We start from the raw sequence: 27,776 nt of genomic DNA, 5'->3' as shown, positions 1-27,776 counted from the left end.
GAAATTTTCCCATGCTTCAGTAAGCAAAGTCACCTTGCTAAGAAATTCATTACAGTTCCTTGTGCATCTTTTCCTGAAATGTGTATGAGACTAAATTCCAGGCAGCCCTGCAGAGGTGTCTGCTATGCCAGATAGAGCTGGTCAGAGAGTAACCCGTATATATTGCTAACTAGGGGAGAGAGAGTGTCATTCAATTGTTGAGGTGTCAGAGTAAATACTTGGCTGAAGAGGCATCGTGGCATGAAGGTATTCTTCCTGATGTGAAGCTCCGTGTGCTCTGGGTATGCCAATCCCTGTGACTTCCCAGTGCAGAAAATCTCATCCACAGACTCTGTGTGCATGTTTCTTTCTCAATGCGTGATATGATTGATTTTGAACAGTTTGTGAAACTTAAAATGACTGAAAATGTGGGTGTAAATCCAACCTTTGTCAGACATAAGAGTAGTAATTGCTGCCTCTTCTACATTATGGGTCCGTATCCTGACTTGCATAGGGATATAAGCCTAAACTTTGATGACTTCAAGAGTATCCAAATGGGTCTTGATGTATGTATATTTTTTCATATATTCGTCCTGAGCTTACCTGAAGGTATGTACATGTCATAAATGATAGCAAGTGTAGTGAAAATACTGAAATAGTGAGTTTCTTCTAAAGACTGTGTATTATAAATGTGTATTTAAGCCATTTCCCTGTTCATTTAGTCTATCTTGATTTCTGCTTAGTATTCAGGTTCCTCGCTACATACTGATGGGTTATATATTTAATCAGGATAGTATATGGCATAAAGTTGCACTTCTGATACCCACTTTTAAACAGCTCACTTCATGTCATTGCATTTTTATTTATTCATTTAATAACATATTTTGCTTTTCAAGTAGTAGAGCAGTGGTTTTAATGAAATAAAGCTGGCAATGTGATATTTTTCTTTACGATGTCCAGCTATTTTTAGAGATAAAGTATACAAAATGAAAAAATAACTCTTCATAAATATGAATGTATAGGCTTTAGGTAGGAGAACCACATATGGAAAGTAAAATATGGATGCAGCGCAACTTGGTCAAACTAAGATTTCCTGGATTTGGGGCTTTTTCTTTTATGTACCGATGTCTGGTTACTTCACAATGAAAACACACTGCCCAGAATGCTTTGCAAGTCTTAGAAGCTTGGAAAGTACCTGAGATCAGTGTTTAAAGTATACCAGCTTTTAAAGTATTGTCTTTAAGGCTTTTTATGCATTTATTGAATTGGCAATAATTCATCGTATTTAAGTATTTGATTGACTGAACTTCTAGCTGTAGCATATGTAGAACTTGGATGGATAAGGAAAAGCTTGACCTACATAATGCAATTTCAGTTTAAAGTGTTTGTATTCACAGGGTAGGTGTCCAGATGTTCTTGACTTTCTTTTTTTTTCAACAAATCATATACTGGCTATGCCAGGGGAGATGAAAAAAGGGTCCTGTTTGTCTAAAAAAACAATGGAAGGCCCAAGTTCAAATTTTGACATTTTGGAGCTATGCTGGGTGTACATACATATTCCAGCAGCTTATCTTTAAAGGTAGGAGTGTGATTATGTTCTTCTGAATTACATAGTCTTTGGGTTCTTTTGAGTTCGTGAGTTGGAGAACTTTCAAATGGGATCACAACACTGACTTCTCATGATTTGGCAGATGTCATTTTTGTAATAGAGGTCATGCAGGCAGTCTGTAGCTATTGATGTGAGTAGAAATCAATTTGGGATGTTTTATTTTCTGTTACTATGTCAAGCACTGACAGCTAGAAATAATACTTGATATACGGACTATATTGGTTGGAATTCTTTTGGGTGTTACGCTTTGCATGTAGTTTGGGTTGTTTTTTCTTCCTCCAGAGTATGTAAAATGTTTTTGTTTTGTTTTTTAAAGAAGAGAAAAACATTATTCTTGAAGAATTCTTAATGATTGACCTGCTAATTCAGAACCCAACTATGCAATACAAAATTATAGCTGTAGTTCTTACAGGCGTTGCATATTTGTTCAAAAATCCATCTGACTAACAGGATTTTCAAGTCTCATCAAACTCACTTTTATTTTGCTCTTCATGCTTTCTTTCACAGCAATAGATATGTGTCCTTGTTTTCTGCCTACTAGATTTGGTTTTTGCTAGTGAACTCAAGCTTCTTAATGATCCAAAAACTTTACATGAGAACTCATATCTCCTAGGTTTTGGGAGTCCTTAACCAACTGTCAGCTTTGTAATATCTTACTTAAAATACTTAGCAGTATGATGTTGCCCCAAATAAATATGTGTTTGAATCTGTGTGTGCGTCACTCAAGTGCGGTCGTAATATTCTTTTGCTTAGAACCAAAGACAATGGCAGAACTACCCTAATGAACTTCTGATACTAATTGGTACTAGATTCGGGGTAGCAATTTCTTATTTAAGGGGATCCATCCTTGAATTCCACTCCCAGTAAATTCACTTAATTCCTCTATGTGACTTTTATGCAAGCTTGCATGTTTTACTTGTGGTCAATTTTTGTAGTAATGTAAGTGCCTTGTCACCTGCCTGTGTAAACAAAAGCCTGTAATGTTATTCCTGGATGGTTTGGATCTAGTTTTGACTTGTATATACTGTGTAACCAAATGTTCTTGATGAAAAATGCTCAACAAAATAATGTATACTGTGTATCTTATTAAAGGTACTAAATAGGTCCTGAGCACAACAATTAAATGGAGAAGAAATAGTGCTATGCGTTACTGTGGCCTACAGTTTCACACTGGCTTCTTATAAGTGCTCTTTTTTCCTGTACGTGAGATCTATGCATATTTAAAATCACTATCTGCTTTGTTTTTGGGATGTTACAACAGGTTTGGAATTAGCCGTAGATCCCCTGCTTCCATTGACAGGCAGAGCACGCAATCAGATACGGGTGGTAGCGGCAAATCCACACCCAGCTGGCAAAGAAGTGAGGATAGTATCGCTGACCAGATGGGTAGGTAATTAATTCTTTACAGTGAGCAAGTCGTGCTAACCACAAGGTGACTTTGGCAGTATTTCTCTTCGTGCAGAGGGATAACCCTCTTAAGCACTGTGTCTTTGGAAGTTTAACCTTGTTCATCAGGATGAATAATTAGATGTTGAGCATAGACTAGCTTCTGCAGTCTGTGTCCTTGAGACCTATGAATATCACCTGAGGAAGAACTCATTTCAGTTCTGTATTTGGCTGTGGGACTAGACCTACCTTAATGCTTTTACCTTGAAACACTGTGTCCTTTTAGAAGTGGTTGGGTAAGCGCACTTATTAATTTGCCTTGCTCTTAAGGACTTGGTTGACCTCACCTGCTCTCCTGAGTGACTTAACTTAGTTTAATTTTTGCTTAGGTTGTCTAAAGTGTTTGTGATACTCCCTTTCAAATGGTGCTATATAAATGCAAATTGATTGTTTGATCATTGAAGCTGTAAAAATACCACGTACAAAATGAGAAAAAAAAAATGCAATTAAAGTCTAAATAGTTGGGTAAATCTATAGCTTGGTAATCACCTTCCACCAGTGTATACATTTTCATTGCACTTGGCAATTAAACTGTCAGTTGAGAGAACATATTAACTATACGAAACAGCTGGGTACTGAGGATTTGCATTGTTAAGCCTTCATTTGGAGTTTCTGCACATAGACCTTTTCCCTACAGCAGTGCCTTAGCTTGCATGGATACCAATGAGGTTGACACCAGTGGAATTGTACTATCTTCAAAAAGCATTGATCCAACATGACGAACGTGGTCAAAATTTCTAGACGGTTTTTTTTTCTAACTTTATTTTTACCATAAGTTAAACAATTCCATACTTTTTTCCATCCTTGTATACACAGATGATTGTGCTGCATCACAGCTCTTTCTTTGTTTTATGTAAGTCAAGTTGTGATGAAAACAGAATAAAGTTCAGCAAATTTAACAGTACTTTAGTAAGGGAAATGTGATCTTCAGGTTCTGGAGATGCACTTTGTTCGCATACCTTCACAACATCAGTGAGCTATTCCTTGTTATTGAAACCATCTGTCAGTCCCTCCCTCACAACTCCCCCCACACTTCTCACTAAAAAGCTGTGATTATACCGATCTGCAGTTCTCATTTTGACAGAACAATTTTTAATCGCATATGTTTTGATACTGTTGTGATGGTAACGACACATGTAAAACCGATTCTTTTCTCAGCATTACTTTTGCAGACCAGCAGTTGTGTGTTGATGCTGGCACTGAGAAGAGCTGCCAGCAAGATCTGTTCTAAAATGTCAGGAGTCACCATATTAGCAAAATAAATAAGTAAGGCCAGAAAGAGTAGGAAAAATTGTGTGGTAGATGAAATGGCTCCGACATTTGGCAGAGGCTGAGAAATGTGTGCTGACGTATAATCCCTGCATTTTATCTCTTGTGGATTGTCCTGCGTTCATAGAGTGCCAGTTGGAAACCACATCTCCGACTGCAGACTTTATTGCCATTCTGAATCTAGGTGAAAGTTTGGTTTAATGCCAAATAAGCACATTTCCACTTGGGATAATCTGTATCAGGTTAAATAGGGCATTAAGTGCAGTGAATTCACACTCACTCCTTCCTGCCCACTCTTAGCTACAGAAAATCTGTGTTCTTTGTGCACCAACACTGCTCATTACTACTTGCCAGACGAAATCAAGTTCTTTTTTTAAAATAGTAATTTTAAAAGCTAGTTATATTGCAGATCAAGATGAAGAAACCATAGCTGGACTGAGAAAGCTTTAAAGAACTGCTAGTAACAATGGCTGTTGTTAAACATATACTCTATTTAAATGTGATATTTCTAGAAATGCAAAGTATTGCATAAGCACAGGACTAGAATATCTATATAAAAAGCTAAAAATAAGATTATTTTGAATTGCTGTTCTTGGGCTCTGAGAAAGCAGTTACAGGGCCTAAGGGGTCATCTGAACATCTTCTAGACCCCCATAATTATCTCCTAAGAAAAAAAATAAGCCTAATTGGCAAAGGGTACTTCTGAAACTGTCTATGTAAGTTGAGTAGTTTGATTTCAGTACATTTTTTCCTAGGTTAGTAAGAATTCAATTCTTTTGAACATCTGTGCAGTTTGCACATTCACAGCCATCAATTTTTACAGGAATATTGTGATTTCAACAAATTTTGCTATTTCTGCAGCTAGAAAATATTTACTTAGTTCACCTTAATATTTACTTAGTTCACAGGAAATTTGTAGTAGTTCTGTTGGAGAAAAACGTATGAATTTCAGCAGTCACTTTAGACTTTTGCTATTGTCCTGCCTTGCATAGAGTAATACCATGTAAGGAAATGCAATCTTCAGAATTTTCTTTTATTCCTATCCTCAGGCAATATGCATAATAATGTACAATGCCAATACACTGTGAATATGAATATCTTCTGTTTTAATATTCTGAAATGTTGCTATTGGACAAGGAGTGTGTGGCACTGCTCAAGTTGTTTTAAAAGATAGCCAAGTTTTTGCATTTTTTCATGAAGTCTTGCTGATTTATGCTAGGCAAAAATGGGCCCTCGGTTTCTTGCCTGTGCTTTGTCTCATGTATAGTTTTTATGTGGAATGAATTTCACTTTGGTTTTCAAAGTCTTTAGCTAATGGTAGCAGTGGGAAAAATTGCAGTGTGAAATCAGAGTGCATGTTTTCTTATTTCTTGTGCTGCATAGGCTTTTCAGTACATTGTTGTATGCTGTATTGCAGAACCAACATGTCATCTGCCAGCAGTATCAAAAGTACTGCCATCCTTCAGAGAGAGTCCCAGTGGAAGACTGATGAGGCAGGATCCTGTGGTTCACTTATCTCCAAATAAACAGGGTCATGTAAGTTATTCTGAAAAAGGGATTATTTAATATTTTGCTCGTTTCAAATGCTCTTCATACCAAGTATATTGTTCAAAACTATATTTAGAATGTCAGTTGAAGACGGATGGAAAAGAAAAAGAAATCCTCAAGCCCTGTTTTCTGTTAAACTTTGGAGGAAGCGATGAAGCAGATGTTACTTCCTGAACCTCACAGAAGCTACCCAGGGCATACTAAAATATTTATTAGTTAATAAAGTTTTGTTGACGGATGAACAGCACTTTTTTGTCTGTTATCTTGTGATAAGGAGAGGATTTATGGGAGTTTACAAAGCTATTCCTAGGCTTCGCATGGGAGACATGAAGTTGACAAATACATTGTGTGTTGCAAAACTCAGAAAGCTGCTTCTTAGAAACAGACAAGTCTTGCTTTTCTTTAAATTTCCTTCACTTTCCTCATCTGCTGTAACTATTAATTCCTTTCCATAATCAATCTTGCACACTGTTGGAAGAGTTCTTTTGAAAGGCCCACTAGAATTTGCCTGAGAAGTCTCCTATTTATATTTAATTTCTAAATGGCAAATTCTACCTTTCTGCTTCAATAGTTAAGTGTGCGCTTTGTTTTGGAGACTGGCACTTCCTGATTTATATACAGAGAGACAGATTAACTGCAGTAATATTCATGAATTAGGAATATCTTGAAAATTAAGTCCCTAGAACCAAAGAAAGAAAATACTCTGTAATCTGCTGTTTGTTGTGCCAGATGATCGTCTTTATGATCAGCTAAAATATAGAGTTGTGCTGACTGATTACACTCAAACTATGAATTGCATTTATTTAGATCTTTTGTTAGTTCTTATTATTTACTTCTGCCTACCAGCATTCATCTTTGAATGCAACTTGCAGTGTTTCTTTTAGATTATTAATTCAGAACAACATGCCCTCATTATTTTAAAACAAATAAAACACCTGTCTTCCTATTCTTAGGAGTTTTTGTATTTAGATTGACTTGATTTCTGTGTGATTCATTTGACCATATAATAATGTGATAGCTACATCATTAGCTTGTGTGCAAAATATAACACTGGATTTACTGATGCTTGCATTCTTCTCATTTAGTCTTTGTTATTGTAAATCTTTATTACGTAGACAGATGGATGAAGGGAGTGCTACAGTTACTAATGAAGAGCAGTAACATTAATCGGAGATAACTAGATCAACTTAATATTCTTCCTGTTTTTCTGTCAGTTCTTGATGTAATATAATAAGCAATGTGGATACTGAGATTTCCTCCTCTGGTTATCAATCCATTCTCTTTTTTCCCTCTTTTCCAGTGAGAGTAGAAACAGTATCTAATCTTTGATATTCTATATGCCCATTTCTCTTTGGTAAAATTCTGCAAGTAGGCAAAATAGAAAAGGTGGTTCTAAATGTCCTTTCTGTCTCTTCTGTTATTTCGGGGCCATCTCGTCACCAAATAAGTCCATTTCATAATGGAAAAACAAGTTTTTCAGTCTGGTTGTTTAGATGATCAGAACTTAGATGTGTTTTTTGAATGGGATATAAAACTAAGAAATAGAGAGGAATATAAATACTTGAAAGGTGAGCTACTAAGTAGAGATGAGTATAGCAAGAAATTCCTTCTGTAATGGGATATTCCGCTGATGTCCACTGTGGAACTGTGGACGTCATTGGAATTCACTTTTTTCATAACAGTTGGCTGTAACCAAGGGCAGAACCCACAACCCAGCCAGAAACTGCCATGTCCAGATGGGGCAATTTCAAAGCATTGAACCAAAGCTGCTTTTCTTGCAAGTTCTGCCTTTTGGAAAACAACTTACAAATAGTTAAATGGCATTTCAGTAGTCCTTTGCAAAGGATGGTCCTGCTGAGGAGGAAGTAAACCTACCTACTGCAAAGGGATTGGAAGAGCAATGGTTGTTTTTCCTTGTCTTAGTTTTTTGTTATGCAATTGTATTGTTGAAATAATGTGGATTATGTATCATGTTCTAAAACATTAGACTGTAAAAATTAGAATATCTTTAATTACAGTAGTTACAAAACAAGTCAAAGTGTACACAGCTCTGTCAGTTTCATTGGTTGGGCCTGAGTAGAATTATACTTGGAAAAAAAACCAATGTGAAGTATTTTATGACAAAATTATGAACTACTCCGGTTTTCCCTGCATGGCTGAAACATGGCTTCCACATCCCTGTGAAAGCATCTTATGTGCTCTGAGAACAGAGCAATACTCACTGGGTTAGAATGAGTTTCCAGAGCTCTAGAGTCTCCTGATTGTATCTATCCAGTACCTGAAGGTAGAGAAATTTCTACTGTACAGTGGGAACTTTAACCCTTTACTACTCTTCTTCCATTGCCATAATTATGAAGTAAACCTACATATTTGGGATTTTTTTTACTGTTGTTTCTTCTGTAGTCTGACAGCCACTACTCCAGCCATTCCAGCAGCAATACTCTCTCCAGCAATGCCTCCAGTGCTCACAGTGATGAGAAGTGGTATGACAGTGGAGAGCGCACTGAGTCAGAGCTGAACAGCTACAACTATCTTCAGGGGACTTCGGCTGATAGCGGCATAGATACCACTTCCTATGGACCTAGCCATGGCAGCACGGCTTCTCTGGGAGCAGCAACATCTCCCCGAACAGGGCTAACAAAGGAAAAAGTGACACCACTGTGGCACAGCTCCAGTGAAGTGGTCTCCATTGCAGACAGGACATTAGAAAAAGAGAGCCACATTGACCGAAAAGCTGAGTCTTCACTGAGTCTGGATATTCACAGCAAGAGTCAACCAGCTTCCAGTCCTCTAACAAGGGAGAACAGTGCTTATAGTCTTAGTGATGCTGTCTCACATACAAGGTAATTTTCACTGCTTATGTGATTGACACTTCCACATTCGTTTTCATATTCTCATTCTCTAGCCTGATAAAAGCGAGCAGCAGTTGTTTAAGTTGAGGCTTCTACTTGACCAGTCTATTGACCAGTGTTTTGAGAGATCTTACTGTGCAGAGTCCTTATAAATTAAGACCATTTTTAGTCTTTGTGTCTGCTGCTATATCTAACACTAATTTCTTTGACAACATATTCCATACTACTGCTATTAAACAAGACAGATGAGTGCCTGATGTGTTTGTAAGAAATATTTTGCGAGATCTGCAGTTGGTATACAAATTAGATCAGTACCTTTTAGTAATGCACAATTTATTCTGAATTTCTTTTTTTTCAGTCTTGCAAGTCTGTGTTTCAGATGTCTTCTGCTTTTTTTAAAAAAAATCTTTTTGTTTAGGATTCTGCTTATAGTCATTATGATCAGTACTGAGAGCAAGTTGCTTGAGAGTGCTAGCATGTAGATTTTAATCTCATTCTGAAGCAAGCTGCGGGTGTGACATGTTACTGTCATATCCCCTCTTTCCATTAGTTTTGCAATTTTTAAAATTGGATACACCAAGTATGGGTATAAAGCACCCAAACATCTTAGATGGAAGATACCCTCTTTATGAGTTCGTTCGAGTTGCTGGAGACAGACAATATTTTAGACCATTTTTCTAAGCCATTTCCAAAAAATATTCAGGATACATTTTCAAAAATACTTGATGTTGTATGAAAAGGAAGAAATGGCTATTTTAGGAAAGTGTATGATCATAAATATCTGTTGCTTTTACAGAGACTGACTATTGCATTTTTATTCTTAAGGATGAAATCTTCAAGCATTATTTGCTGTTCATTTTGAGCAAAGCTACATTTAGGCAAGGATAGGTGTTTATCAGGCAGTTTAACAGTTCCTCGTATAGTAGCTGCAAATGGAGTTTGTTATTGAGATTGCAGTGTAATGAACTGTCTCCATGTACTTTGTCATGGTGATCATTAGTAATTATCTATTAGTGGTGGTCCCACTCTGGTTTTCTGTCTCTTTTCGGTTGACTGTTTTTGGCAGTAAAGCTCATGTTATTCTATCCAAGTCTTTGAGACAGGTGTTTCCGACAGCTACGTGTGCATGAAGGATTTGAGCAAATCTTTAGAAAATACTATGGAAGGCAATTTGCATTGAGTTTAGGCAATCTTACCACTTTCCCCTTTCTTGGAAGAAAAATCCTGTGGTGGTTATCTAAAGTGTTATAAGTTTTATTTTAAGACATGCATGTTTATATGTATTTCTTTTTGATGTTCATTAGAATATATCGAGTGCCCCACAGTACTTGTCTGAATGTAACTAGCAGCAGCAACATGCATGTCTTCACTCTTCCAGCTCTTACCTTTTGTCTTCTAAAAACATGATGTTTTCTTTGGTTGATTTAGTCTAATCTAATTGGTGTTTGTGCAGTGACACAGAAGTAGTCTTCTACATGTTTTTTTCAAGCTAAATAAAATGAAATTTCTTGTTCATTTAAAGATCAGCTCTTCACAAAGAAGAGAGGTTGTAGCAATTTGTAGAGTACGTGGGACATGATACCTATGCTGCAAGCACTGCATCCATACTGTTTATTCTGGTGGAGACAAGGACAGACTAACGTGAAGATGAGAAAATATGTTTGATGCCTTACAATAAAACAAAGGCACAGTCTGGGCTGACTAGCTTCTGTTTCGTTTCTCGTGGTGTCCTCAGTTGGTGGTTACACACTAAACAGCAGTGCTGATCTGAGGAGACCCTGGGTGCAACTGTCAGCTGGCTGACCTGGGTAGATGGGCAGCAAGGGCATGGCAAAGAGCAGGCAGGGGCTTGCTAACCCGGCACTTCCAAGTGTAGCCACTGCTGCCTGCTTCAAGGAGAAGGAGAATGAAGGATAATCCTGAGAAGGCTGCTTTTGGTGAAAAATGAGAAGCTTAATTGTTGTCTCTCTGTCAGCTTCTAAATTGTTATCCTTTGCTGCTTCTCACACTTTACTTTTTGCCTCGTTCATACCTGAACACCTGTGACATCTTTAGAGTTGGGTTTCTGACAAGAAGAGAAGGAATTTTGGCCCTGAAAAGAATTCAGTGACAAAAGAAAAGAAAATAGCCACAAATTAGAGTGTTTGTGTCTATAGAAGACAGGAACAACAATTAGTGTTATGATCATTTGGTGGTACGTAAAAGAACTTGTACCTGAGAACTGGCAGCAAAATGTAAATTATAGTGATTAACTTTTACAGCAGAGCTTTTGGCTAGGTTCTTACTTCTCCACCCCCTTTCTCAAACTCCTTCCTGATGATTGTGCGTATTTCTCATAGCATCCCAGGAGAACTGCATTATGTAGGCCAGTAATTATACAGAATCATTACAGCTGAATGTCATTAAATGAAGCCATATGTGCTGATGGCATTAATTCCCTAGGAAAAAATAAATAAATCAAACTTTCATTTCCACCTAAAATGGGTGGTTTCTTACGTCCCTTTTAGCAAAACTAAAATTATGGATATTTCTAATCCAATATATTTTGATTATAATATTTTTAATATATTTAGTCCAAAACGATTAAATAGTATTTTACTTTTATGAAAGACTCAACTGAAATTCTTGCAGATTGTCATGCGGTCTCTGAAATATTCCCTGATCCAATCCTTCTTGTCCCTGTACTTCAGCTGGGAGGTGAGAGACCACCAGTGTCAAAAGGCTCTCGTCTCTCTGTCCTGGGACTGAGGCTGAATTCCTTCCAGACCTAAGCAAGCTGGTCCAGCTGTCTGTTAACAGTATCCATGCTTCCTGCTGTCGAACACTATATAACTCATCATCACTACCATAAAGCTTCAGCTCCAATTTATCCTAGGGTTTATCCAAAGCCTTTTGCTCTCCAAAAATGCTCCCAGTTAACAAGTGTATCTCTGTCAGTATGCTGTTGACTTGCCTTTGTTTGTATGAAGAAAACTGCAGGCATTTTCACAGTTCTGCATATAGTTCCTGAAGCTGTGTATCATCCCAAAATATTATGTTGTAAAACCACAGCTCAGAATATTCTACTCACTTTAAAGAAAAGTATATTAAAAACTATATGCTAATTTTCTTGCTCATCCACCAGACTGCTGTTGTCATGTGTTGTGCATGACATGCATTATAATATTTAACCAATAGTGCTATAATATACAGCATTTATATGCAGGATGATATACAATATGATTATTAAATATGTGCACATTTCATATATATATATACACTTATATATTTATATTATATCTCTATGCATTTCATGTGAAACATATTGAATGTCATTTTTTTTTGTTCTCTACATAGAAATATTCAGATCAGCACTACCAACTTATTAATACTTTTTATCAATATTTTTTTCTCACAAATAACACTTCCTTGAGATTCACCCAGTAAGATTAAAGTATTTAAGTGTTAACTTTTTTTTTCCTCTATGCTGAGGCAACTTCGCCAATTCTTGGATGCCTTTAGAAGGGGATAAGCATTAAAATTAAAAATACAAAAATAAAAAAAAATAAAAAAAAAAACAACCAACCTTTTTTCTTCAAAGAGGTACATCTTCCACAAATCTTGCTGTTTTAATTTTGCAGTGGTGATGCCTCACAGATGGGCTGTTTTGCTCAGCATATGTAGGAGTTCTCTTTTCAGTATTGAAAACAGAAGGAGGAATGAGGAGAAATTTACTGCCTCTTCCTCTAGCTCCCATTTTTCCCTGTTATTCTTGCTATAAATTGTTTACTTGTGCTGTAAATAAAGGCCATGGTGTGCAGCAACCAAATGTATGGGATTGATGGACAGAAATATCTCTTTCTTTGCTTTCCTAGTCTGCCATCTTTTGTGTCTTCCAGAGGTACAGATGAGGGAGAAAAAATGAAAATAAAATCTGTATTATTATCATCTGATTTGTGTACATTCAAGGAGGTGCATCTCCCCTCTAATATGCACTGCCATCCTCATGTACACTAGGTGAGAGTGTGGGCAACAGCAGGCAGTGCTGTTTGAGGCAGGAGGCCTGCCATCAGTGCTTGCTAAATCCACATTCCTTAGCTGTTGGGTCCTCACTTCTTCCATCTGAAGGAGAAAGATATAGTTGAAGGTGACTTCAGATGCCATCTGTTGTCAGTAGAGAGGAAAAACTGGAAAGCATAATTCTCCCTAGCTGAGACAACTGGTTGAAGGTGAGGAGAATTACCTGCAAGGGTATTTCCCTCTCCATTGGCTACAACAGGAGCCAGACAATTGGCATAGGTTATCTAACCTATTTCTGTAAGGTTGAATGCAAGTGAGATTATTTTTCAGGGAGCAATATTAATGTAACTTAAATATTTTCTCTTTTTCATTAGCAGACAGACATAAGAATGGATTATTTTATCATGACACAAAAACAGCACTGAAGAATCTTCTATTAAGCTAAGAATGGGAAATTATTCAGTGACTTTATTCAGCCTCCCAGCTAACGTTTTATTTCTCAGTCAGAAACTATTCTTTACCACAGGGCTGGCCGTCTGTTTAAAATTTGTCTTTGCAGTGTTGGATACATGGACAAAAATGTGACTAAGTTGTGAGGAGAACTGGTGGAAAACTGGTTTATACATATTTAATGCTATTTCAGTACTGTGGATGTATACAAAGCTTTGCTTTATCACTAGAAGTGCCTGACCTTTTAACGTTGTTATAGTAAATATTGTTTTAAGCACTAGTGCTCCTGATATTGTGCAAATTGCATAAGGTTTTAATATCATCCTATCTGAAGAATAGCTCCTATTTAAAACCCCCCACTATCACCTTCTTCCAGTGATAAGTTGCAGTTAGTCACCTAGACAAATTGTGGCATATGCAAACTGAGCAATTTTACTGTCTCTCTCTCTCTCCTTTTTTTTTTTTTTTTTTTTTTTTTAACAGTAACTGCTTTTTAGGCAATATCCAGGAACCTCTCTTTTGAAAGATATATGGGTATCTTCTAGGCTTGTTGTTGTGGAGTCTCAAAGGGGGACATTCCCTGTTGCTTAACTTCCTTAGCAATATGTTTTGTTCCACAGCCAGGAATTCTAGCAAGAAGTTGGACTTGGGTTCTTGTTTCAAATTCAGTTACAATGTCATGTGTTACTTTAAAGCTGCTAATCACAACGAACCTTAGGTTCCTTATTTGTAAAGGAGGGAGTGGGGCAGCTTGATATGTTGTTTCCTTAGAGGTAACAAAACTTTTTGTGACTGTATGAGGTACTTTCAATAAAACGTTGATAGTAGAGCCTTTAGGAGGCTGAATCAGTTTTGCTTCTTTACTTACTATTGATAAGTGCAACATCATGTGCTCCGAATTTTTCTTTGCAAATGCATATATGCACATTAGAGGCAAATTTTGTCTTTATGTTTCTCTCCCAGTACCATGAGCTCACGACACTCTGCCAGTCCGGTTGTTTTCACCAGTGCCAGAAGCTCACCTAAAGAAGAGCTTCATTCTGCTACTTCTCCCCAGCTTGCACCTTCTTTCTCCTCCTCCTCTTCCTCCTCATCTGGTCCTAGGACTTTCTACCCTCGCCAGGGTGCTACCAGCAAGTATCTGATCGGATGGAAAAAGCCTGAAGGGACGATAAACTCAGTGGGATTTATGGATACAAGAAAGTAAGAATGATTTTTAATTCTCTTCTTTGGTTATTGGGTTTAATTGTATGGAAGCATTAAAATCTGTGACATTTCTCTGTCTGAAAAAGCTCAAGGCTATCTAATAGAATGCTTATTCTACAGTAGAACTTAGTCTCCTAATGAGTTCTGCAACTGGGCTTAAATATTTGATAGTTAGCTAATCTTATTCCCTGATAAGATGCTTTTAAAAATTATTATTTTTGCTGCACAGTATGGGTTTCACTTCTATTAAAGCTTATCTTTCCTTGGGACTTCTTGAAGGAGACTCAAAATGTTATTTCAGCAAATATTAAAAATCTTCTTAAGGTAGAGGCTGAGTTCTTTCCTAAGCCTCTCACTCATGTAGTAGTACTGTGCACGGTATGTATTAGCTCTGTGGCTCTCCACGTTGCTCCCAGCATGCTGTCTAGCTGGCTTAAAGCAGTGTTACAATATTCAGCCAACTCTTTCAGAACAGAAACAGAGAAGCAACTTTCTAGTGAAAATACTGTTTCTTTAAGTCTAACTTGAGTTTGAAAGCAAGTGATTTGGAAAGCCCACTTCAAAATCTATCCTTTGTTTATCCTTTCTTGACTTCTACTGAGTCAATGCAGAATTCCAAGATGATGCCAGTAACTGATTATCAAAATGAGATGGAATTTTGTGAAAGTTGCAGTAAAAAGGGAGAGAGAAAAGTTTAAAGGAACTTGCTGATATGTTGCCACTGACTTAAGAAATATATTCTTTTTAGTTTTGTGCAAAATATGGATTATTTTAGCAGATTTGGTCCCTTGTTGAGAAAATGTGTCACAATAACTTCAACATATGTCAACAGGTATTCATTAAGATGAGGCTCTGCTGTATTAGGGAAACTCCTTTCTCCTTTCATGCCCTCTACCTATGCTCTTTCTTTTTGAGGATGCTATAATTCTTGTTTCATCCATGCCTCCTGCCCCAGGGCTTTGAGACCTGAATGTGTCTGTTCCATTTCATTTAAGACGTCACCAGAGTGATGGCAATGAAATGGCCCACCCCCGGCTGCGTGCATCAGCTAGAGATCTGCGAGCATCACCAAAACGAGCATCAAAGTCCACTGTTGAAGAAGACTTGAAGAAACTGATAGATCTTGATAGTCCAACACCTGAATCCCAAAAGAATTTCAAGGTATGTTGACAAGTCTGGATATTTGTTGTCACAGCTGAGTGAAATCTGAGAATAGCTTAAGAGCAATGCACACATCCTATTTTGATTCAAGTCATAATTCTGTTGACGCAAAACACAAATTTGTAAAGCTGTACTTCAGGGGAATTTGATGAGGAAATTCATCACTGCCTGGACACATCACTGATACAGGAAAAGGTGTCACAGTTTGGAAATGGACGAAGGCTGTGAAGCTCTAAGATATCTGTGTACAAAATGCTGAGTGCTTTCAAGGCAGCAGAAACTGAAGTGTTCTCTGCTCAGTACTTTGCATTAATGGCTTCTGAGTTTCTCAAATAGGATCTCTCCCATTCTCACCCATAATAAGAAAATGAAACACGAGACGTCTGAATTATCATCGACGGAAAGCAATCTATTTGTCACAGACTGTTCTTGCGAGAGGAAAACATTTAGGGAATAGCTGCATTCTTCCAGTCACTGCAATATTCAACTGTGTACTTAATTGCAAAGAACATTTAAGACTGTTGGTGTATGAGCAATCTTGTGATGTTGTGCGTTTGAATTGCTCTTCTCTAATTGCTGCACTAAACTGCAACTTGTTGACAGTACTGAAACTCCTTGCAATATGTGTGCTTTCCCACTTCTCTAATCCTGTTCCTTAAGAAGGGCCAAGAATGCTCCTCTAACTTAAATATTTATATAGAATAGTTGTGCAAACATTTCCTGAGGTGTTTGGTATTTGTGTATAATAATCATAAAGTGTATATTTTTAAGAATTTATTTTAAGAATCCATCATTTTGAAGAGAATCTCTTGATTTCTACAGTTTCCATATATGTTGAGTCAGTGCATCACAGCTCACTTGCCTAGATGGTTTCCACAGCAACTATGCAGAAGAGAGAGCTTGCACCTTCTTTCTCTGCTAGCAAAAGCCCAAAATGGCTTAGTAAAACTTAAAAGTTCTAGATTCTATAGACATACTATTTCAGATGTTACATTTAGGGCAGGTTAGATGAAGTCAAAGTAAAATAACTTTCTCTTAGATTTGTGATAGTTCTACGTGTTGAGTGAGCCACAGGCTCATCCCGTTAGTTGTTTTTGAGCAAGCTGATTATTGTCATTCCAAGAAATTCCCTTCTGTTCAAAGAGGTGACCTATAAAAGAGGCCTATAGAGGCACTATAAAAAGTATGAACATTCCAAATTTTATTACTTTTTGCTTTGTGTTGAGTGAATCCATTCTTACCTTAATTCTAATTTCTTCATAACAGTAACAAATATGTTAACTGAGGTTGTGCTTTTGATAAATTTCAGCAGATTACCAAGACTATCACACCAATAAATAAAATGTTCTGTGTTTTAAACTGTCAATTCTGCCCACTGCAGGATTTATATTTCATCTTACAAAAAAATTGTTGCTCTGAGAAAATGTTGACAGTTGGAGGGGAAAAAAACAAAACAAAACAAAAAAAAAAAACAACAAGGAAAAGTATGATAATGCTTCTCATGTGTTCACTGCACAAAGGCTGAAAACCTCCCTCATTTCTGCTGATTGCTTTGTATACTAGTAGAATTTGTTCTAGGCTATGACTTTGGGTTGTTTTGCTGTCCTACCCAGTCTTTCTCATCTTCTTACCTACTCCTAATGCATTGTGTCTTCTCAGATAAGTCACCCTTCTTTTTCCTCTCTCCTAACCCTATTACCTCTATTTTCTGACTCCTTCAGTTGTTTATACCTGTGCAAACTTTTAATCTTAAGGTCTGGTATTAATTGTTGGTTCCAGCTCCTAATTCCCTGGTGGAGTTTGAATTCCTTAGCACTCTGTTAACTATAGGACCCTCAAGTATATGACGTAACAGCTCTTTTCTATTCGTTTGCATCTAAAGAGCAAACGCTGGGAGTTTTTAACAGATCGTAATGTGCACCTGCTGATTGAGCTTTTCAATTTCAGACAAAAAAAACCCAGCTTGATCCCCAGCATAATGCAGTGACAGCTGTGTGCCAGAAGTTGTCATTTTTGTAGCATTAATTGCATATGCAAGGTTCCTACTGGTTTGGCCATGAGTTCTGTCCTACAGGAGGCAGTGCAGAAGGGAGAGGTTTACCTAACAAAGCTGGCATGGGACGTGACTTCTTTCCTTTCTTGTCTTTCACAATAGCAAGTTTTTGAAAGTAATCTTAGCTGTTCTAATCCTTAATCCACGAAAAGCAAAACCTACAGCAGACTTCCAACATTAAAATTTGGAATGCTTTGACAAAAAAAATCTGGCAGATCATTTTTCACGGTACAGTACCAATAGTCCTTTCTCCATGTTCTTCTCCCACTTGTAGTGTGGGTTTTGATCACAGGAATAGAGTACCGTCTGTTTAACATTTTTTTTCCCTTTTTCTGAGGAGAGAACTGTTTTTCTATGCAGATGAGTAATGCTTTATAATGTTTAATCACACTTTCCAGAAATTGAATTCTTTCCTGTCCTGTTCAAACATGTTTACAGAGCAGATGAGGGTGGCAAGGTCTTTTTCTCGGGTTGCCATCTCTCCATGAAAGCCTTTGGACCGAATTTCAAGCAAACCATAAAAAATGTCGTGTCTCAGAGGTGGTTATATTGCCACAGGTTTCATGAACATTTGTGGCTGGTAGAGTTGAAGATCGGTGTCTGGACTGGTGGGAATGGTATGCATTGTTTGAAAGCAGCTTACTAGCACTGGCCAGTGAGCATGTAGCTTCAGACTAACCGCAGCATTGCTTCCTTGTGTGCCAAGCTTGGAGGAAGCTGGGATTATGAAGGGGGTGAGATTCAAGTTCTCTCATGAGGTGACTCATTTAATTTTCTTTCAAGTAATTCTAAAGAACTGAAGTGGTGGTGTTGTTCCTGGTTGTTCAATAAGATGAGACTTTTAATTAGTCGGTGTTTGTTGGTGCTCTGTGTGCAGGAAAGCAGCCTCCCCAGGTACAATGAGGGCTCATTTATGCAGCATTTGGTTTGTTTCTGCAAACATAATCTTTGCTACATGAGAGCTCTAGAATTCATGAGGGAGGCTGAGTTTTACTCCTTAGTGAAATCTGGAAGAATACTTAAAATCAGAATTGTAAAACAGATTGAAAAAGACCTAAATTGTTATCTAGTTATAATCTCCCTCAAAGCAGATTCCTTTATTTTCTCCTTCCACGTTGAGGAAAAAAAGAAATCAAAACAAAATGATGCTAACATTTGCTTTCTCATTAAAATGAAAAGTCTTAAAAAATCACTTCATACATTTCAGAAGTTTCTGTATTGATTTTTTTATTTTTATTTCTTTTTCTTTTTTTTTCATGAATGTATAGTCACACACTCTGTCCTGTCAGTCTCCCTTTCCCAGCACTCCTACCACAAGGCGTGCCTTGCAAAGGACTTTGTCAGATGAGAGTATTTACAGTGGTCAAAGAGACCACTTCTTCGCCTCGCGGGCCTCGCTCTTGGACCAAGCCATGCCAAATGATGTCCTGTTCACCAGCACATACCCTTCTCTCCCAAAATCGCTGCCACTACGGAGACCGTCGTATACTTTGGGAATGAAATCATTACATGGTAAGTGTTTCTGATTTTCCTGTTTTCAAAGAAATCCATTGTAATTATGTCAAGGAAAGTGGTTTGTTACAGCCATTAGTACTTCTGTCTTGATTTTGCTGAAATGAAGAGTCAAGTCACACCTGCCTGGAAATACAAAACAGATACAGAATTTTTTTCCTCGCTTCAGTGGGTATGAGGTTGCATGACTAGCTAGTCATGTAGGGATCTTGTGGAAGGAGCACAATAATTGCCTCACTGGCTGTAAACTTTCACCATTTTCTTGTCATCAGAATGAATTGAACCAATGGGTAAATAATGTATGCTTGATTATCTACCAATGACAACTTCAGATGGCATTTACTTTAGAGTGGGATTGTGGGAAGAAAATGCTTTTAGGGAAATAATGGTATGAAAGCGTATAAATGCTGGTGGACTTCTGAATGTATGACTACACTAGAAACAGCTTTTATTATGCCAACTATTTTTCAGTTCCTCTCACTTGGCTATTCATCTTACAGGATTTGACTTAACTTTGGTCACATTAGCAGTTCTTCAAGGGAGTTACTTGTTAAACTGTTGTCAAGAAAGCACTCAATTTCCCCAGTTAGTCTACTGAAAAGTCCCAACAAGATTTTGGGATAAGCTGTGTTACTGTATTTGAATTTTCTCAGCTGGTGAGAATGGGAAATTCACAGATTCCTGTTTTATCTTATAACTAAATGTGCACTAAGCGATTCTGCAGTATTTTTTTAAAGGACTTTTCAGATTTATTCACATTTTCATGTTTCAGTGCAAGACTGTCAAATAAATTCAACTCATTACAGTAGGCATTAAGCACTGTCTGTACTGTTGTTTCCATACAGCATGTTAGGAAGCCAAACTCTTTTCAGTTTTTATATGTGCTAAAATGACTTTGTGGACTTGGTCATATGCATAACTGACTGATAGACTTAGCTTCTGAGAGTTTGGGGTCAGAAGATTAATGATGCCATCTGAGTAGAAGAGGAGGGCAGCATGTGGACTCTCTTCATTCAGATGTCTGTATTTTCTAAATTGAAAAACCTTCTCTCACTGTCATATTCTTGTCCACAGTGAAATGATTACTCCTTCTAGCACATAATCTTTGTACTTTTGCCAACAAAATAAGACATTTTCTGTGAGATGTAGGCCTGCATGATAAAAGCCTGGCTGGTTGAGTGACACATGAATTGTTTTCCCTTCCCCCTCCCCACTTGCCTTTGCTCAGAGGAAGGATTAAGTAGTACTGGGTATTTAATGCCTCTAGTATTTGTTGGCTTCAAGTTATTCAGAGTTATTTTAATTCAAAGATCTCAATAACAAAGACATTTGTTGCAACTTCCTTTATGCTTCACCAAGCCCAGGGCATGAGGAAGCGGGCTGTTGCTGCTTCTGAGCTTGCATGTGTGCTAACTGACCGGGCATTCTGTACTTATTGATTCACTGGCCAGCAAATAGAAATATAACAGGTAATTAATTGCGTGTTCAGGGTTTGCTCTTTCTCTCACTAGTGGCAATAATTTAAATATTCCACTTTTTAGGCAAAAGATTACACAAAAATTACAGGAACTTTATTTCTTTATCTTTTTTCAAGCTTGCCCATACGTTTGTTGTTGTTGTTGTTGTTTCTCTATAGCAGGCCATATACCAACTCATGGATGAGCTTGGATATTTTTCAGTTACCTTGTTCTGAGATGTTTTGGTTTGCCTAAGTCTGCTCTCACTGGCTTACAATATTGTAAATAGAAGATGAAGAAGGAAAACCACAATCTTGTACTTTTTAGAGCAGCAGATAGGTACCAGGGAGTGGAGAAGTCCCAGCAAGCTGCAGCACCCTCCAAAGTTCCTTCAACTTGTGCAAAGGCGGGAATCATTGGGTAGAAGAGCACTGCCCCCACCTCAGTACTGAGAGGAGATGGAAGTTGACTGTTTAAGTGGTAAACTGTGAAGATTTGAGCAGATTCAGAAGGAATTTAATGTTCTGGTGAGAGGCACAATCTCTGAAAATATAACATGCTCTGACCGGTTAACTATGGTTGATCAAATGTTCTGTTGAGTTGTTTAGATCTAGAAATGATGCCTTCCGCCAAAATGAAAAGGAGATACTTTAGTATTAGGAAAGGAACTCTGTTTTGGTTTGGGTTTTTTTGGTTATTTTGTTTTTTATGGAGCTTACCTTTTATTCTACATTACTCTACTCTAGGAGAGTTTTCTGCCTCTGACAGCTCCCTCACAGATATCCAGGAGCAAAGACGGCAGCCCATGCCAGACCCTGGTCTTATGCCATTGCCTGATTCTGCCTCTGATCTGGACTGGTCAAATCTGGTAGATGCTGCCAAAGCCTTTGAAGGTAAATTTTCAGAACATAATACTTAGAAAGCTGATCTTTCTGCGTGCTTCATAAAGGACTGTTTTTCTTTTGGAAGGGGGGAGGTGTTTGACCCTTAATTTTGTTGGCTTTGTTGGTGTGAGCCTTTAGCTCTTTTAATACAGCGACTCAAGGCTTAGCAGCCTAGAACTTTGTTTGCACGTATAAAGTGTAATTTCTTCATGCTCACTCCCTTTCGTTGTGCTGCAGTTTGGCCAAATATCTTTGAAACTGGCTGTTTTTCATGTCATGTAAAGCAATTCCAGACATTACAGCTCAGAAAAACATTTGTTGCAAGTGCAAGGTTGAGTCAAAGAGCAGAATAAAAAAGCATATGAGCATATTAATGATTGTTTGCTTACTGCATGAGCAAGAAGTTTCTGTAGTGCAGCTGAAGTGCAGTTCTCAAGGTAATTTGGGAAATGTGTCTTGTTGGTATATAGTTTTTGCCCTTCTGTATGCCTCCACATACTCCAAATACATAGACTGCACATAGGTGTCATTTCATCCTGTAGCACTTTCCACCTCCTTGACCCTTAGTAAAACTAAGAACTGTAAGATGCCTAGATGTATTTGAATTTAAAATGAAACACTCTTCTGTCCAAAGGGAGTTGTTATAATCTGGTGGAATGTTCTTCTAGGTGCATTAAACAGAAGTACCTTTTGCTAATCTTTGCACAAATGCTGACCCACCTTCATGAGAGTGTTTTCACTGATCTTGAATCATTAGAACATTACTCTGCATGGCTGGAGAATGCTGTGGGATAACTTGTTTTCTTGTCTGTTCTCTGCTAGTAGTCAGACACACCATTAAGGTAGTGTATGCATAAGTTAGCATTCAAGACATCATTTGTGCTCTACTCTGTTGCCATGTTCACAACAACATAGGGATGAAACTCAAGTTTTAATACACCGCACTGTGTCAGTTTCTGTTCAAATGATCTCCTTTCTTAATTTCTCCTTAGATTTCACTGCCCTCATCAACCTAAATTCCTCATTTCTGTAGACCCCAGGCTCATTTGCATTTTTCTTTAGAAGTGTGAACAAAGTCATTGTGGTGAAGGTAACAGGCTGATACTCAGAACAAGAAGAGCTGGGGTAATGTGTTTGCTGGCAACCTTATCTCACTGGTATAAAAACATATTCAAGATTTGACGTGGAGAGGGAGCAGCTGTCTGTAGTCTATATAATCTTAGTCCATAGTCTCTGCTAGGTGCCACCAGGGGCTGACAAGCACTAATCAGTCCTGTGCACTCTCTTCTGCATGGTTGATGTCTTTCGTACAAGCCCTTAGAGTTGTAACTAGCGATACCTGCAACCAGCTGGAACAAAATCTACTTGGATTCCTGCAACCCTTATGTCAAAGGGAAAAAGAAAGGAACAGGAATCACTCAATCATACCAGTGCCTGTTAACATTAGCCTTGGTAAAAGCACACAATAAAAATTTGCCAAGCACAAAAAAAAATAAATTTCTGTTTCCAGCGTGAGATCAACAGCTGGGGAGGGAGAGAGGTGTTAATTTATTAAGCAAAAAAGCGTTCACATTTCTGTTTGTGCTAGGAAATCCAGGGGCAAGGGCAGTTGCTGACTGCAGTCACACCACATGGTAGTGATTTAGAGATGTGTTAAAACACAGCGAGGGAGCAGTTATAGGACAAAAAAATATACGGATGTAAGGCAGGAAAAGGATTTCACATTTCAATCTGAAAAGATTTTATAATAAGGCATAAGGAAAAAAACCTTGCTTCTGAAAAATGACAGTGGTCTGTTTATTTTTCACATATAAGTTATGCAGAGTGAGCTTTACTTTTCTTACATTGTTTTCTGAAGTATGCCACAGACAAGGGGATGTAATGCAATGTTTTAGGTGTCTCCTTAGCAATTTGTGCTTGATTGCTATTGCTACCTTCCCATACATTACAGAGAGCGTGTCTGTAGTCTTGAGACAGACTTCTTGGATTGCCCTGAGATCTTGTAGTGTAGCTATTGCACGGTGCTTGAACAAATCTTCATTACTGTGGTGTCATTGCTGATCTCTGTGTGTGCCTTTTCAGTTCAGCGAGCTTCATTCTTTGCTGTTACGGATGAAAACCACAGGCCTGTGAGCGCTGCCTCCAGTGGTGATCAGGCTGAGGACCAGCTTACTGCACAGATAAAGCCTTATACAGGGTAAGCAAGTATACCACATGAACACGCATCCTCAGTTACAAACTGAGGGAAGGAGTACAAATACCTTTGTCTGGAAGCTGTTTCTAGCCTTTGTAGAACTCTTTACAAGTTCTCATGATGTTGGGAAGTGAAAACAGAAGAACTGTAAGTACAGCTGAACCTTTTTGCAGGTTCCTTCTTGTCTGAGGTGTGTATATGAGGCTGTCCAAAGCTGTGGTAACTCAAGGCGGGTGTAATAAGCGGGAGTTGAGATAAACTGTGTGATGGGATGGCAGCACTTAATCATGGGTTGAGTTTGTTCTCCTCGATAATATGCTGCACATGTTCCATGTGCTGTGTTAGGTATTTTTTCTTGGTTGTGTGAATTCATGACATACCTGGGAGTACACTTACACAGAGCTGCTTGGTACAGAGAAGGCTGCTAGATGCCCTATGTGAAGATGGTAAAATCTGTGAGCACTTATTCTTGTTTCCTACTTCCAATAGTAAAGAATCTCCTCCAACTCTCGCCTCTAAAGTGGACCAACTTGAAGGTTTGCTGAAGATGCTGCAAGAGGATTTAAGGAAGGTACATTTTTGAGCTGCAGAAAACCTGTAAGGCATATATTTGGTTCTGATAGGTGATAACTAATTACCGCGTAATTCTGCTTTGCCGTGCCTGAGCCTGTGACAGTCTTTTTGTGAGAAAATGACATTTTTTTTACTACTTTTGTCTGGCTGTGCTTCCAGTTATGCAAGATGAGGGTGCAGTGCCTAAACTGTAGGCATCTGACTCCTCTGCTTAAATTAGGAGAGTGATTCTGAGTACCTACACTCCTAATTCAGGTGACTGTTAGTCCATGTAAATACATACTGCTGTGTAAATATATCCTGCCAGTGCTGAAGAGCGAGACTGTTACTGAACCATGTAATTTCTACTGTGAAGACTTTTAGCGTTATGTTACTACCTGCTTGGTCCAAGAAAGATCTGCCATGGTTGGGTGAAAAGTCTTTTAGCTAGGGAAATATTTGCCGAAATGTGTCCTATCCTTTATTTAATTAGCCATCTGCAGTTCCATATTTTGTTCATACAGAGCAGGGCATGACTGATTTCATTTCACCACTTGGAGAGGCAGCTGCAGCCCTCTGCTATTTGAATTTGCTAATAGACAAACCTTGACAGTTCAAGCAAAAAGTGAGGAATGAAACATAACAAATCCACCTTAAATATAAGACTGTCTATTACTGCACATAAAATCTTTGCACAGTGTGAGACTCGTGCTCGCTGAAATTCCTGCCACTTCATGTAGATAGGAAGCATGCTTTGGAATTATCACTAAGATCTGTGTTTTTCTTCATGCCCAAGGAAAAAGAGGACAAAGCCAATCTTCAGGCTGAAGTGCAACATCTGCGGGAAGACAACTTGCGGTTACAGGAGGAATCCCAGAATGCGACTGAGAAGCTGAAGAAATTCACCGAGTGGGTTTTCAACACAATTGATATGAACTGAGAGCAGCGTACGGGGAAACTATCTGTATTAATCCTGGGACTTAAGCTTTAATGCCACCTTAATCATGACATGTGAAAGTATAGTCAGAGCACTTCCCCGTCCTCCATCCTCCAGTAACCCTTTTTTGCATCTCTGCGCGCACTCCGAACAATTGCAGATCAACAATCAATGTCTGCCTTTTGTAGAAAAACAAAGTAAATAATTTTAAAGAGGTAAAATAAAAGTTTAACTGCTAAAATGTGAATGTCTATTTTTTGCACATTGTTTCTTTATCTGTTACGTACAAAGCGATTTGGAGGCAGGGTGGGGCTTGCTGCTCCATCTGCCTCTGGTTCCATTATCTCCTTTCTCTCTGTTTCAGGTAATCTGCTTTTCCTTGCAGCTTTGGCAAATATTATGACATCTAGAAAATTAGAAAGAAATGTTTATTTTACTGCTTTTCTTACATTGTTTTCTGAAGTATGCCACAGACAAGGGGATGTAATGCAATGTTTTAGGTGTCTCCTTAGCAGTTTGTGCTTGATTGCTAGTGCTACCTTCCCATACGTTACAGAGAGCGTGTCTGTAGTGTAGGTACAGTACAACCAGCATCACAACACCTGGAGAGAGATGAGAGACCTGAGCCGTGGGTGAGGCACATTATCACACATCTGTTGCATTAGCATTTCTGGCAGCCTTTGTTTCCTGTGGAAGCGATGGCTGCAAGTGACTTTACAAACAGCAAAACGAGGCATGCTGCGATTGGTACCGTGTCGGGCAGGCTGAGATACCAAGCACTGCTGCTGTACTGCTTAAGGATCGTCCCCAGCCCTTCCAGGGGAGTCTGTTACTGTTGTATGTGCAGAAGACTTAGGCTGAAGTTGTAAAGAGATTGAGATTTCCTCTACACACCCCAAAACATTTCCATGAAAATCCACGTAAGCCATCTCGGTGCACCAGCCCTCCCGTTTCGTTTCTCCACTCTTCTCAAATCACTGCAGATCTGAGAAATGTTTGCTAAGCTTTTGTTCAATGACACGGGAGGTCTTTAAATCCTTTGTGGCCACGAGTGGAGGAATACGTAAAGGTGAAATTAGAGAAGTACATTTTTCCTAAGTGCTGGGATAGGATTGGAGCTCTGAAATCCCCAGTTCCCAGTGAAGCTGTCTAGCGTGAGATTTCCCAAACTGCCTCATGTCAGGAAAGTTAATTTCACGTTCTTTGAAGGAAGAGCCGACTTGCCACAACATATTACCTCTCCAGAAAATACCTTTTAGGTGTAGGCGCTGCAGTTTGCACAATCGTTGAGCTGTGCAGTGTGCTGAGAAACCTTTTCTGTTCCATTCTGAGTACACAGTCACTACCTTAAGAAATTTGCCTTGCACAAGGTGCAGCAAATTTGGAGTGAACTGCAAGAACAGACCTCCCTGCCCTTTACCACATTGTTAGACAGGATAAAATCATTGGGCATAGGCTTGTCACAGAAACTTCCACGCTCTTTTCAAATCCCCTTTTCATACTCTTTAATTTTGCTCCACACAAGTGCACACTACACTCCAACCTCAAACTTCATTTCTGATGCTAATCCCCATGGAGTTCTTCTCTAATGTTTTGTCATGGAAATGGATCTCTTTGGAACTATTTCTGGAGTGCTTTTGTAAAGGTTTAGAATGTCTTGGGTTTTTTAATGACTTGTATGAAGGAGATTTATATAATGCCTGATATAATTTGTAAATGGGAAATATTGCTAACATCTCTGAGCATCCTGAAGTCTTGCTTTTATTCTCTTTTATTTTTAAGTTTGGGTTTTATTTTATTTCAAAAAATATTTTGGGACTTGGGGCAGACTATTTATTAGAGTTTTGCAACAGAGTTCTTCTTGTATGATGCCACTGAAGGCTACTTGTAAAATTCTGACAATAAAACTCATTTTAAAGGCTCTTCTAAACCATTTTCTTTTGATTTTGTTGGGTTTGTTGTTCAGAACTTTCCGGAGTACTCATTTCTTCCTGCTTCCTTCTTGTACCTCTTAACTGAGTGCTTGGGAATGGAAGGGTTTTGTTCTCTAGTTTTTCCTTTTTATCCCCTGACAGGCCTTTATTTGGTTATGTACATGCACACTTTGTCTACTGGTTTTGCTCACGTTACTGCACAAATTCTTCCCCCATTTGCCTTTGTCTGTATAGCTGAGTTTTGTAGCCTGTAACAGATCCTTGGTCTTCACCAGGCGAATAAAGGATGGGCAGGGTTTTTTGTTTTTTGTTTTTAATGATTCATTACTTCTTGAGATTCTAGTATTTATGGAAATGGGAGCCAGTTTAGGTGAAGCCAGCCCTGCACACCTGGTTGGGGGATCACTCAGCTTTCAGCATCCCGGAGCCAAATCTGTAAGCACTGAACATCAGGTGTAGGGAAGCCAGGTATTTCCTTTGTTTTGTTTTCCAGATCTTATTCTTTGACCCAGGGAATTATCTTGAATGTGTTTTTAAGTGACGTTTCTCAGCCCAGTGAATGAGCGTTCTGCACAACAACTAAAAAAAAGCGGAGCTGGATTCCTGCAGGTGGAAGAGCTGCCCTGCCCATAGCCATAAGTAATGTACACTGGTGGTTCCCACGCTTCACCTTGCAGGGTAGGTCGGGCTGAGCACCGGCACACCCTGACTTGCAGACATCTGCAGCCTGGGGC

At 38.5% G+C, this 27,776-nt stretch overlaps 1 protein-coding gene across 9 annotated transcripts in view; it reads left to right on the top strand.

Moving 5' to 3' along the window:
- The window catches only part of SIPA1L1 (signal induced proliferation associated 1 like 1), a 192,242-nt gene extending 165,204 nt beyond the window's left edge, over nucleotides 1-27,038 (top strand). For 8 of the 9 annotated variants that reach the window (XM_048949073.1, XM_048949068.1, XM_048949074.1 and 5 more), the window contains 10 exons: nucleotides 2,850-2,974; nucleotides 5,721-5,839; nucleotides 8,255-8,694; nucleotides 14,116-14,355; nucleotides 15,354-15,519; nucleotides 18,841-19,084; nucleotides 21,288-21,434; nucleotides 23,508-23,622; nucleotides 24,109-24,190; nucleotides 24,968-27,038. In XM_048949073.1, coding sequence (XP_048805030.1) covers nucleotides 2,850-2,974; nucleotides 5,721-5,839; nucleotides 8,255-8,694; nucleotides 14,116-14,355; nucleotides 15,354-15,519; nucleotides 18,841-19,084; nucleotides 21,288-21,434; nucleotides 23,508-23,622; nucleotides 24,109-24,190; nucleotides 24,968-25,111 — 1,822 coding nt within the window. In that variant the 3' untranslated portion in view covers nucleotides 25,112-27,038. The remainder of the gene's footprint in view (nucleotides 1-2,849; nucleotides 2,975-5,720; nucleotides 5,840-8,254; nucleotides 8,695-14,115; nucleotides 14,356-15,353; nucleotides 15,520-18,840; nucleotides 19,085-21,287; nucleotides 21,435-23,507; nucleotides 23,623-24,108; nucleotides 24,191-24,967) is intronic. The other variant, XM_048949075.1, reaches the window with a different exon arrangement.
- The last annotated feature ends 738 nt before the right edge of the window (nucleotides 27,039-27,776 follow it).

The sequence above is a fragment of the Lagopus muta genome, chromosome 6 (genome assembly GCF_023343835.1).
Source record: "Lagopus muta isolate bLagMut1 chromosome 6, bLagMut1 primary, whole genome shotgun sequence".
Classification (NCBI taxonomy): domain Eukaryota; kingdom Metazoa; phylum Chordata; class Aves; order Galliformes; family Phasianidae; genus Lagopus; species Lagopus muta.
The sequence above is the reverse complement of the archived record's forward strand: the minus strand, read 5'-3'. Positions and strand labels throughout refer to the sequence as shown.